The following is a 12496-nucleotide window of genomic DNA, read 5'->3' as shown; positions in this document are numbered from 1 at the left end:
ATGTAAATAAAGAGTCATTTACTTGTGAGCTACAGTAGGCTAGTAATGCTGTTGAGAATGTTATGTAAAACATTCTCTGTACAACTGTAGACATACACATGGAATTATATAGGGGCCAGCAACAGAACAGCAGATCATGGATATCTCAAAACCATGTAAAGTAAAACAGAAAAGTTCTCTATGGGCAGATACTGAGATAACTGAGAAAATATGTTATGTTTTTTTTGTTATTTGTTGTGCCCTTTAAGCTGATGGCAACATGACACACACAAAAACAATTGAATCTGCTTATTCCCATAAATGATGTTAGTCTCACAGGGGGTAAATCTAAGCACGATATCCACATTTCATCCGTGTTCTTGTTGCTAAACCCCTGCTGAGCAAAGTATTCTACTTTCAAACTCCACCATGACTACAGGATGTAAGACCAATTTATAGTCGAGTCAGGAAATAATTCTGTCTACAATGGCAGATGGAAACATTTACATTCCACCAAAATGCTGCCGTAATGTATTGGCAAAGTAATACTGTACTAGCCAACCAGCATAATGTGAGTAAAATGCCACATTTAAAACATGTATATCATGTGATTGTATCATCTCAAAACACACAAAACAAGCATGCAGAAGGTGGAATCATTTATTATATGCAGTATCTTTTACCATGCACACATACCAGGAATAACAAAATAGGAAAGTAAGACAGTAAGAGTATATTGTATTCAGTAAATATGCTGAACATAACATAACAGTTATGTGAAGAAACTTTTGCTTTAAATGAAATAAAAAAAAGTGGAAGAAAGGCAAAATACAACTTCTAGGAACATCAAAATAACATGAATGAACAGTGATAAAAAAAGGATGGAAATTACAAAACAATTGGTTTAAGCAAAGTGAAAAGATATATTATACTGAACTTCCAGTACAGTAACTCAAGTCAAAGTGATTTGCAGAGCCCAGAGGTATTCCACATGTTGTCCCTGAGTAGAATTTAGATTGTTCTCTGCCTCTTAGGGACAGACATGTTCACAACTAAAGTGCAAGAAAGAAGACTTTAAACTGTATGGAAACTGTCAACATGTTGGCGGTTAGAAAAATAGAAGACAATAAATAAATCTTCAAAGATCACTTCTTCATACAGCTGAGCTGTGAGTGTGAACTGCACACTTTTTTTAATCTTTATGATATTTATATTTTGAGTCATTATGAATCTTAACAGCAGTGCTCTAAAAAAGGCACATCAGCTCTGCATATATTTGTGTAAAATAAAACACTGACTTCAATTCTGTGGAATCATCATGATTGTAAACTTCAAGTTTATGGATTTGATAGTATCACAAAATGAAGGCATACACAAAAACATCCCTTTCATCACATTCTCATTGTCGCTGGCCGCGCTCCTGCTTGAAGGCCACGATGAACTTCCAGGCTTCAACATACTGGGACAGACAGATCTCCCCCGGGAATAGCTCCTCCACATCAGGGGGGGTGTCCAGGTCTTTGCGCTCCATGTAAGACACCAGTGTGTCTTTCAGGCTTTTAAAAGACAAACATATCATTTATACATGTGAACTGAAGTCACACTAACGTACACACACCTAAATATAAATTCTCCAGTCTATATAATTTGTTTTCATTCATTTTTTTCCCTAAATGAAATAAATAATATGTTTTTTAACACTTGATTTAAGACTTAAGGTACATTTTGAAAGTTTGTGATCCATATAACATTAAGTGAATAGCTATGTTACACAATTGTGCAGTTTATACTTAGTCATAGTATATCAACTTTATGGTTCCATTGGAAAATATTGCAATACTAAAATGTAAAAAGTTGTAATATATAGAACCAAGTCTAACCAAATTGAACTTCATGTTTGTTAGTGTGTGCAACATGTTCAATTCAGTCAAGGCGTCTCAAAGTGGGAGTATGAAACCATCCACTTTGTTTTAGCTGATGGGTTTCCCCTCTTATCTCTATCTTTCATCCTGAATGAACCGGCCTCTATTTAAGACATACTTTTGAGAAAAGATAGACATGTGCAAATCATACGTCATTTCACAAAAACCTTTAGTTTTTACCTCCAGTCAGGCCTGTAGGTTTCAAGTGCATTGGACTTTTTAAGAACAAGCACCAGGAACTCGTGCATCTCCAGCAGGAAACTGTCAGCGCTGCTCTTAGAGAAGAAGCCGATGAGCAGCCTGTGCTCCTCCTCGCTCAGGGCCTGTTTGTACTTCCCTGAGACTTCCACAAATGGATCCTGAAGAAGAAAGAGAAAGCATTTATGATAAAAAAAAATTTTAATGAATAATTAAACCATTTCCACCCGTGTGTTTGTATACTGATGTCTTACCCTCTTGAGCCGTAGCATATTTTCTGATTTGAGTGAGGCCAGCAGCTGCCACAGAGCCACACAATGCCTAAGAAAGCACATGCTCATGGCCTGTAAGCAAAACAGGGAGACCATTAAGTAAGATCTCATAAATCAGTTCATTTTCATCCAACAAAAAAAACAAGAAAAGTAGCTCTTTGGGGCAGATTTGGCAAATTCTAAGGGTTATGTACATCGTTAAAGAAATATCTGTTGTAGCGGGAGAACATGCAACAGGATAAAATTATCAGTGTCCCAGATAGGCTGACCTTGAAGATATGTGGAGCCATCTGGTTCCCCATCTGCAGCACCTCCTCCAGGTAGCAGGACAGCTGCATGAGAGGATCTCCCCCAGTCGTGGCGAGGAAACCGAGGGCCACTTCCAGTGTGGACAAGGCCTCACACACTTCACTGTAGGAGTGCAGCTCCCCAGCCATGGCAGACAGGGTGAGAGTCTGAAGAGGCTCCTGTTGGCACACAGTCACAGGTCGTATCAACTCATGAGGACATTATTTACAACAGTAGTGCTTAAGTGTGGGCTTTAATGTGTACTGTAAGATGCAAGCATTTTTATTCTAAATATTGTGTGCAGGACTTTTATATTAAAGTGTTCTGTTTTTTTTGTCTCTTTGCTGTATCATTGTAAATGTCCCCTCTGTGGGATGATAAAGGAATTCTGATTCTAATTCTGATGACGGGTGCAGGTAACCGAGGGGAACATTGGATGCAGAAATAATGTATGGACCCTGGAATCTTTTTCAAAGCAGAAACAGAAACATATTTTTGATCAGATGACAGTGATCAGAAAATATGATGAAGCATATCCTGAGCCAACAGGTTTTATATACCATATGTGGAAAATGAATGATAGTTGTAGTACTTACTTGCTGGACTTTTGCTTTTACATCCTTCAGGATGACCTCGTAGTTGCGGTCATGTCTGGTCACCAGTGTTGGAATGCCCTGTGGGAAAAGGGCACAAGGATTGTTGTATATTAACACATTTCACAACACAATTCTGTGATTTTCTAGTGCTTTCCTTTACTACTCACATTGAGAGTGATTAGAGGTTTGCCCAATAGGTAGCGGGAGATTATCTGTTGCTGGATCTTGGGCAAGTCATACTCATGAAGAGTCTCCTGGCCTTTCTCTATGCTGTACTGGGTGTTGGACAGAACCAGGGGCATGAGGTCTCTGTCCAGCTCGTACCGAATTACGTGCAGTTCAGTCAAATCGGCAGGACTCACTTTGTAGCTGGGTAGAAGGAGAAAAAAGGCCAGTCAGACAGTATCTGTGCAGCTTGAGCTTAAAGTATTATGTGACTATATCTGCAAACATGTTTTGTTTTGTAGTTATGTCTCAATCCTTGTATTGGTCTCTCAGTGAAGCCAACACTTTAATGTAGTGTATATGTTTGAGGCAGAAGTTAAATCGAAAAATGTGGCATGAGCGCCCCCACCTGGTCTCCTCTCCAGTGTGCTTATCCACACAGTACACCAGGTCATTATGCAGGGCGATGAGGTAGCTGACAAGAGCTGTGGAGCACAGGCCTGGGCCTTGTCGTCGTGGTAACAGCACCTTTAAGTCACTGTTGTGGTCCAGGTCATTCTGGCAGAACTCTGCTGGGATCTTGATTTCACCTGAACGACAACATTTCAATTAGGTAGGATCATCATGTTGGACAGACCAGTGTCAGTGTATCAAACTGTTTGTATTTACCATTAGTGGCCAAAGACACTCTGAGCTGATTCCAGGTTGTTAGGAAGATGTTGATGTATTTATCATACCAGGCTTTCAGCGAAGCTGCACACAGGAAAAAGAAAACATAATTGTAATACCAAGTGTAAACACATCTTTGTGTCCTCTGACTATTTTGCATGTTCTCCACAATGCTACTCTGCTAACTGCACAGATATTCAACTTCCATCAGCAATCTGAAATACTGCTTGTATCTTTTCACAGAACAGATGTTCTTGTTCATTTATAATATTTTTTGTAAGTTTTTACTATAATTGCTTTTATTTTCCAACTTTATTTCTGTGTTTATTAGAAACCAAAGCAAATGTCTCTTATGTGTAAACCTACTTGGCATTAAACGTGTTTCTGATTAAGTCGAGAAATGACCCGCAGTACAGAGGATTGACTATAGCATATTAAAACCTCTCATGCGTCTAACAGCTCTTTGTCTCCTTCCTGGTTAAAACAACTCATTCCTTGACAGGCAGGTTTTTGAACTGTACACCGCCAGCTCCTTTGCTATGCCATTTCCGAGAAAGAGGTAAGTAGGAACTATGTGTAACTCTTAGCAAGTGAGTCATACTTGAAAAAGTTGAGAAATCACTGGCATAGGCAGCTAGTTTCAGTACCTGCTTTCTGACTGTGGAGGAACTCCGTAATGGTGCCACAAGTCAGCTCAGTGATGTTTTGAAACTTCTTGACCAGATCTCTCTGGAGCGTGAGGATATCAGGAAGGTGCTTCACTAGTCTGAGCTCCGCTTCCTAAACAAAAAAAAGAATGGATGTGTTCAGATAAGCGCTTGTAAAATTATGTTTAAGATCTGGTTCAGTATGTGAATATTAAATAAGCCACAAATTAGGAAAATGTGTTGTGTGTAAGCCGGTCTTGCCCCATCAGTATCCTTACATTCATATTTTTATTTATCAGCACAGATATTGTGGCATACAAAACGATGTTTAATTTCTGGTCATTCTGGAACCATTAACAATGAAGTCAGAGGTCTTTCAACAAAAATACAATTATATAGATATATAATGGTAAAACATTATTTGTAATTCTGCACATTGTGTCTTTTAGTGTGTGTACTGCACAAATGGGGGCAAAAGTGTGCTCTTTAATGTAATGCAAGCAGTATTTAATTATTGTGGTTGCCATAACACCCAGTCTCTTAGATACATTGCATACATTTTTTTTGTCCAGTTCCTGACAAAGCTTTTTGAAATCTGGTCATTGTTTCCTTACCCTATGCAGAAATCTCCAGAGCACCGGCAGCATGTCTTTGCCATCATTCTGCTCCACAATGTGAGTGAGGCTCAGCAGAGACACTTTCTCCCGGCAGCTCCACACCGCAGAGCCGTGGATCAGAGAGTTCTGGGGAAGTGAGGTCAAGAAGAGGCTGGGATTTCCAAACATTAGCTTCATGATTGGATTGGCCGAGACGCGAGAATCAGCCTGGAGGAACTTGTTCACTTCCTTAAGCCGTCTATCCAAGTTCTATGAAGGAGAGAATGACATGGAATTTAAAAAAAAATCCTGGAATGTAATAATGCCTATTATTTGTTCAAATGTAGAAGAAATACATTATTTCTACCTTCAGCTGAGGTGTGATGATGGTGTTGCTCACTTCCATCTCCCATCCATTTCTAGCATGTTTGGTGGAGAGCAGATTGTCAAAAGCAGCAGGCCCTGAAAAGGAAAGACCTGATGTGTTAAATAGTAGAAGTTAATCCAGTAAATCGATTGTGTCCTTTTTAAAAAAAGGTTCAAAATGTAACTTAGTAGGAGAGGTAAAAAAAGTTTCTATACTAAGATACACTGACATCGCATCAAAAAGCTAGAATTAGAACTGCAAATACCAATCTGGACTTTCACGTCATATTTCTTTGGAGTGATTTAAAAGTACTTGATTTTAATGCGACACCCCTCTTTTTCCTATTTTCTGTCACTGTCCTGCAGCTTGCAAATGAACAATATAACAAGATAAGAGCAAGGCTTAAGAGCAAAAAACTAACTACCGTTAGAATAGAAATGAAAACAGTGAGAAAGCTGCTCTAAAGTGTCAGACTGATATTCGGATATTGATAGAGATGTTGGTATCATTATGTATCTCAAAACATTTTCAAAGCGTGTGACTGTTTTACAGGTTTGTTGTTCCTTACATGTTTGTTGTTGTTGTGGTTCCACGAGGCTGCTGATGAGCAGGTGAACAGTGCTGACTGTGTCATCTGTCCCTTTACCCAGAGATCTGATGAGATGTTTCAAGTCCTTTTGCAGGTGAGCAAGTATAAATGCACCTGGGTCATGGACTGGTGGCTTGATGATGGCCGAGATAGACTAGAAACACAAATACAGTGGATGACTGACCAGACCCCATTCTCTTAAATGGTAAAAGCGTAGTTCTATAAACACATACATGATGGGGTTTGTATGGTTTGTTAGCATTTTATCTGGAGATTCTCCAAACAATCAAGAATAATTTGCAGGAAGAGAGGGTGTCCATGATAACTTTCCAGTACCTGTGGGCAGCTGTGGGCACCCAGTAGCATGGCCATGTGATTGAGCATGCGGGCCATGGTGAAGGGAACTGGGGACATGCTCTTTGTGTCCAACATGTCTGGATTGTCCCTGCGTCTGTCGTCACCGAGGATGTGACCTGTCTGAGTGCGGTCACCTCTGTGAGAGGAAGATAACAAAAATAAATTGAAATGAAAACAAAACATACACTAAGTGACTGTTTATATTAGATGTGTGGCTCGAATTATATCACAGAACACTCACTGCAACTGAAGAGCTTGAAATCCCGCCACAGGAATGTGGTTGTCGCCTCCTATTTTAACACCACAGTCCGGACATTCACTTGTTTGCATGGGCTGGCCGCACTGGAGAAAAAAAAGACGCAAGAACGTTTTTTCCAATGTATGAAAAGCATACTCCAAAAAAGAGACTCAACTAGATTGCAAAGTTTTTATGATTCAGACAGAACATAACATACCTCTCCAATGGTGCATGGGTGACCATTTGGACAATCTATGGTAAGAGTAAATACAAAATTACTTGTATAGTATTTTCAATGATATTTCAAATGTGAGTGTCATTTTGTCTGTGACTTACTGTACCACTGCAACGGCCCCATAGCTTGTTGAGCCACTGCCAACATGTCCTCAGGCATAGTTGGCAAGAAGGCTGCCTGTAACAAAACATAAAAATATGAGGTGGGCTTCAAAGAAGACAAAGCCAATACTGGAAGCTGTTGACAATATGCATACCTGCATGTTGGCAGGCGCCATGGCCAGCTGCTGCAGGGGGGCCAAGATCCCCTGGTTATTGATGAGTAAGACAGCTGCCAGGTGAATGGTTAAGTCCGCCAGCACACAATTTGCACCAGAAGCCCCGGGACAAACAACCAACGGCCCTACCTGGTTGGTCACCAGAGCTTTGGCAAAGGCCTTTACCTGTGGGCTGGCAAGGACTTTGGAGTCCTGGATGTAGGCCATTAGGGCTTCCAATTGCTGCAGGTAAAATAGATTCATTAATATATATAGATGTATAGTTTACTGACAAAGACAGAAAAGAGTCCAGTTAAGAAAAGCGTGGGTAACCGTTCCCAAATTACATAAACAAATAGTTATATCAGGGGGTGTGAAGATCTACCTTGGGCTTGGGGTGGAAGCTAGCATTGGCTTCCCTGTAGAGAGTGGTGACTTCCCTGTACAACGCCAACAGAAGATTAACTATTTTACCCTGTGGTGAGCATCTGCACCCCTATAAAGAAAAAGAGCAACAAGATATCAATGTAAACTCACAATTAAAAGCAGAGTCCTTACCAAATGCTCAGTTACCAACAAGTAAGTAACGTTACCTCACAAATCTTGTCCAGTCCGTCTACTTTGCAGTCCATTATTCCCTTTGCAACAGCATCCCTGATGATCTTGTAGTCGTCCCCACACACAAGAAACTGGTCTATTGGGGTGGCTTCTTCACTCTGGGTGTAACGTAAATAAATCCACACTATTTAGTTTCAGCTTTGGAATACAACATTGCTTTTATCTGGGTACTAACACTTAAAAATCACAATGTTGAACCTTTTGCAGCACTTCCACGGGGAAGAGCCAGCGCATGTCGTCCACTTTGAGTTGTTTCAGGACAAACTCCACTCCATGTTGGCTGCAGATCTTACGGATCAAGTAGACTCGATACCAGTCGTTTCCACTGCGCCTACACAAGGTGACCACACTGGCCAGGAAGGCTTCGGTTCCACTTTGACCATTATCCTTAGCCTCTGCTTTGACAAAAACAAGAAATACATTTTGTTAAACTGCATGCATTCTAAAACACACACAAATCACAAATTGTGCAGTATGTGTGTAACTAATAATAATAATAAATGGGATTTATATAGCGCTTTTCTAGACCCAAAGACGCTTAATACAATATGGAGTCCAGGCCAAGGACTGCGTGAAGTGCACTCCTCGGCTGCGCACCGCGTCTCAGCTGCTCCGTCCGTCTTGTGTTTTGTTTGTTTGTTTTTGGGCTAATTATTTTCTAAAACGTTGTTTGTCTGGATGAAACATCATTTTTGAGAGACCATGCTTTTGATCGTGTGGATTACTTTTGCCTTCTGCGGACCATGTCTGGCCATACAACTTTTCAAAACACACCTGAGCCACAACACGAACAGGTACGGCGAGGAGCCCCGGCCTCTACGCTGCTACAGCCGCGAGGCTATGCTGGAGCTACAATGCGATCGGCCTCCTATGAATACACCAAGCCACCTGTGTTATTCGTTATTGGATGACATCCCTCGGGAGCTGCTTAGACACATCAGGAAAAAGAGACGAGGAAGGAGGGGAGGCGTTCGGAATCGCCTACGGCGGAGATTCAGCCGGCCACCACTTCCATCCATCATTCTCACAAACCTGCGCTCATTGAGCAACAAAGTGGACAAACTAAGGATATACAGAAGGTACTGTCATGAATTTCGTGAGGCCTCTTTACTATGTTTCACGGAAAGTTGGCTACAATCTACGATGCCTGAATCTCTCTTTGAAGTGCCCGGATTCACCCTTGTTCGAGCAGACAGGGATGCGAACTCGGGGAAAACCAGAGGAGGCGGTATTTGTGTGTATATTAATGATCTGTGGTGCCGATCATACTCAGTAAAATGTAAAACCTGTGATCCCAACGTAGAACTCGGCATGACGTTAAGACCCTTCTATCTGCCTAGAGAATTCGGGTGTATTTTACTGTTTGTTGTTTACGTGCCTCCCAGCGGCAGAGCGTCACTGGCGGCCGGCTCCATCGCTGACTGTGTTCACGAGCTGCAACTCAGCCACCCCGATGCACCGGCAATAGTGCTCGGGGACATGAACCAATGTCGCCTAGAGACTGTGTTACCTGGGTTCCAACAGTATGTTAAGGATCACACCAGAAAAGACAATATCCTGGACAAATGCTTCGTAAATGTTAAAGGAGCCTATGTGACTCAAGGTAGACCACCAATACTGAACTCTGATCATAATGTTGTGAATATGATACCAGTGTATAAGACCAAACTGAAGAGAAGTAAACCGGAAAAGAAAGTAATAAGGACATGGACAAATGAAAGTAGGGAACAGTTTAAAGCCTGTTTTGATTGGACAGATTGGGACATTTTTCAGGAAGGTTCACTAGATGAAATAACTACTGTTACCAATGACTATATTAACTATAGGTTACTTACGTAACCCCAGTTCTCAGAGTAACATGAAGTGAGATGTCTCACAATGGGATGCGCCTCATCGCGGAGCAAACAGAAGCATCAATCTCACATACGTCAATCCTGATTGGCAGGTGATCTTGACGTCAGCGTCAGGGAATCCACCCCCTATAAGTAGCTTGCGCTACGTCGCATGCGTCATTCAAAATAAGCACCTCTTCTCGCTTCACCATAGCAAGGAGGGCCGTCTGGTGAGACATCTCACTTGATGTTAGTCTGAGAACTGGGGTTACGTAAGTAACCTATAGTTCTCATTCATAACACTCCGTTCGATGTCTCACTATGGGAAATCGTAACTCCCGTATTGCCAGACGAGCTTATCTCAAAAGTCACCAAGACCAACCAGAACCTTACAGTTAAATCTCTAACTCAGCAGGGGGCCCAGCGCTGCTCGAGCCACACTGGGAGTAGAGACGTCTAGCCTGTAAAAGCGGACAAAAGTGAACGGCAAGGACCAGCTCGCTGCTGCACAAATGTCTTGAATGGAAACACCCTTGAACCAAGCCCAGGATGTAGCCATACCACGAGTCGAGTGAGAACGCAAACCCGAAGGTGCCTGCAAACCCTGACTTGTATAGGCCAAAGCAATTGCCTCCACAATCCAGTGGGAGAGCCGTTGCTTGGTAACAGGCCTGCCCTTCTGAGGGTTAGCCCAGGACACAAAGAGTTGGTCATTATGACGAAACTTCTTTGATCTGTCCATGTAAGTGCGTAAAGCATGGACTGGACACAGCAAATTCGGCTGCTGTTCCCCGGAGGGACACAGCGGCGGAGGAAATGCTTCAATGTCAATTGGAGTACATGAACCCACCACCTTAGGTACAAAGGCAGGGTTGGGCTTCAGCAACACTCTCGTTAACCCTCGGGCGAACTGAGTGCATGAAGGATGCCCAAATGTAGGATTTGAGCGCACCCGGAAAATGTCGGACGGAACAGCCGCTCTTCTCACTTTCGAAAAAGTCTCGAACCAGAGCGAGCAAAGGCCTGACGCGTTTGTAGCAAGGGAAGTCTAGTACCCGGATGCGGCATATGACCCCCGAGTACCGCAGTTCGGTAAGACCAGTACTGCTTGACGCCCCTGCGAATGTGTACCCCTCCAGAGTCGCCCCGACCCGCATCGGCGAGATTTTGACCCTGCGCGCCGCCCCACTACCAATTGCCCCGGCTACAACGAATTCCCCGGTGACGCGTTGACCGGATGTGGGCTGAAAAGATCATGCCTCCGCATGGCTACGCTTGACCAGGAGAATGCATCCCTATCAAGTGGTGCCTGTGTACAGACTGTCCGACCCCTCTATAAATGCTCCGCAGCGGGCCACTCCCCAGAGACACTCGTCTCTGGCCGGTCGGCCGGTGTATTTAATGTACCTCGAGAGATCGCCACAAGAGTGGGACTTTTCGAAGGACGGAAAAGAGTCTCCTGTGGTACAGGAGCACGTCGCTAACTGTTACTGCTGGGTGTCAATAGCATTATTTGGTTGTTCCCCCAAACGCCGAGAGAGGTGAATGTGTACCGAGTGCGTTTGACTTAGAACCACCTTCGACGCCGGCAGAGGAGAGAGACTCTCGTTGCGTGCAATGGTCCCGCATAACTTGGAGCCCGCGTCTGAATGACAGGTCCTCCCACTTGGGGTATACATCTAACCTGAGATGGTAGGTTTGCTACACTCGGTCGTACACCCAACGCAATGCGCGGCTCCGGATACCATCTAGACGAAGCGTAGTTTTCTTTACTGAGTGACCAGTCGAAAAGAAGAGTTTACGCGGCTTAGCTTCTTTGCGTTTTTTATGCGTGGCAATCCGCACCTGCGCAAGCGTGTGCTCACCGGGGGGCCAGGAGGACATGCGCAAAGGTGGGACCGGGGACTATGGGGGTCGAGACCGGTCTCACTCCTCCTGTCACGGAGTGTGTTCTAAGAACTATCGAAGGCGTGACCGGACGTTATATGACCGTGACCGGCCTCTAAATAGTCAACGACGTGCAAGTACGGCCACCGTCGAAGGGGAACGCGTCCGTCTGTATAACAGAGGTCCGCTCCCCCCCCGCCAGAAAGTGGGTGTGGGCCTCGGCGTACCGGGAAAACCCGAACCTGGGCACTCGACCATGTTAAATTCTATGTCACCTGCTTATGAAGAGGGCGTTCTCCACTGTTGGTGATAAGTCTCACGCTCTCTCGGGGGAGGTGGGTGGTCCAGAGACGATACTGATATGCACCCCTCCGCAAACTTCCTCACCACAGCAAGTTTTCTCCGTGTGAAAGAAAGTCACAAGGACAACCTCACTAAAAATAGTAAAACGTCCTTGGACCAACGCTATTTGTTGTCTCGGAAAGAGGCTGCTAATTTTAAACATGAAACCGACGATAACGGCGTACGGTACACCCGAAAATCCCATCCTGCCGGTCGGTCGTAGGGGACCAGACGGCAAAATACTTCCATCGAGCGTCCCGAGGAGGGCCAGAGGTCCAGTGACACCGGAATACCCTCTGAAACTGTCCACCAAAAATCTACCTGAGTGAGGCTCGAGGTAAACTTGGGGACCTTCTTCGACTGTACTTCGTGGACAGTGAGTTCTGTCACCGACGATGACCGGGACCCGTAGGTGGTTGGCACAGTCGACTGTAAGTACCGCG

The 12496-nt window shown here is 43.7% G+C and overlaps 1 protein-coding gene across 1 annotated transcript in view; it reads right to left on the bottom strand.

The window, feature by feature from the left end:
• Positions 1-623: 623 nt before the first annotated feature.
• Positions 624-12496, bottom strand: part of rnf213a (ring finger protein 213a) — a 33147-nt gene continuing 21274 nt past the window's right edge. The window contains exons 35-56 of the mRNA XM_010770889.1: positions 12375-12482; positions 10813-11068; positions 8191-8390; positions 7968-8090; positions 7760-7870; positions 7375-7617; positions 7220-7295; positions 7101-7135; positions 6887-6987; positions 6625-6781; positions 6268-6442; positions 5700-5794; positions 5351-5602; positions 4737-4869; positions 4090-4173; positions 3830-4010; positions 3423-3624; positions 3256-3333; positions 2641-2838; positions 2354-2443; positions 2082-2260; positions 624-1535 (exon numbers count right to left, since the gene is read on the bottom strand). Of these exons, the coding sequence (XP_010769191.1) occupies positions 1379-1535; positions 2082-2260; positions 2354-2443; positions 2641-2838; positions 3256-3333; positions 3423-3624; positions 3830-4010; positions 4090-4173; positions 4737-4869; positions 5351-5602; positions 5700-5794; positions 6268-6442; positions 6625-6781; positions 6887-6987; positions 7101-7135; positions 7220-7295; positions 7375-7617; positions 7760-7870; positions 7968-8090; positions 8191-8390; positions 10813-11068; positions 12375-12482 (3234 nt within the window). The 3' untranslated portion in view covers positions 624-1378. The remainder of the gene's footprint in view (positions 1536-2081; positions 2261-2353; positions 2444-2640; positions 2839-3255; positions 3334-3422; positions 3625-3829; positions 4011-4089; positions 4174-4736; positions 4870-5350; positions 5603-5699; positions 5795-6267; positions 6443-6624; positions 6782-6886; positions 6988-7100; positions 7136-7219; positions 7296-7374; positions 7618-7759; positions 7871-7967; positions 8091-8190; positions 8391-10812; positions 11069-12374; positions 12483-12496) is intronic.

This window comes from Notothenia coriiceps, unplaced genomic scaffold (assembly GCF_000735185.1).
Source record: "Notothenia coriiceps isolate Sejong01 unplaced genomic scaffold, NC01 NC01_scaffold00009305, whole genome shotgun sequence".
NCBI lineage: Eukaryota > Metazoa > Chordata > Actinopteri > Perciformes > Nototheniidae > Notothenia > Notothenia coriiceps.
This window is presented reverse-complemented; position numbering and strand designations above follow the sequence as displayed.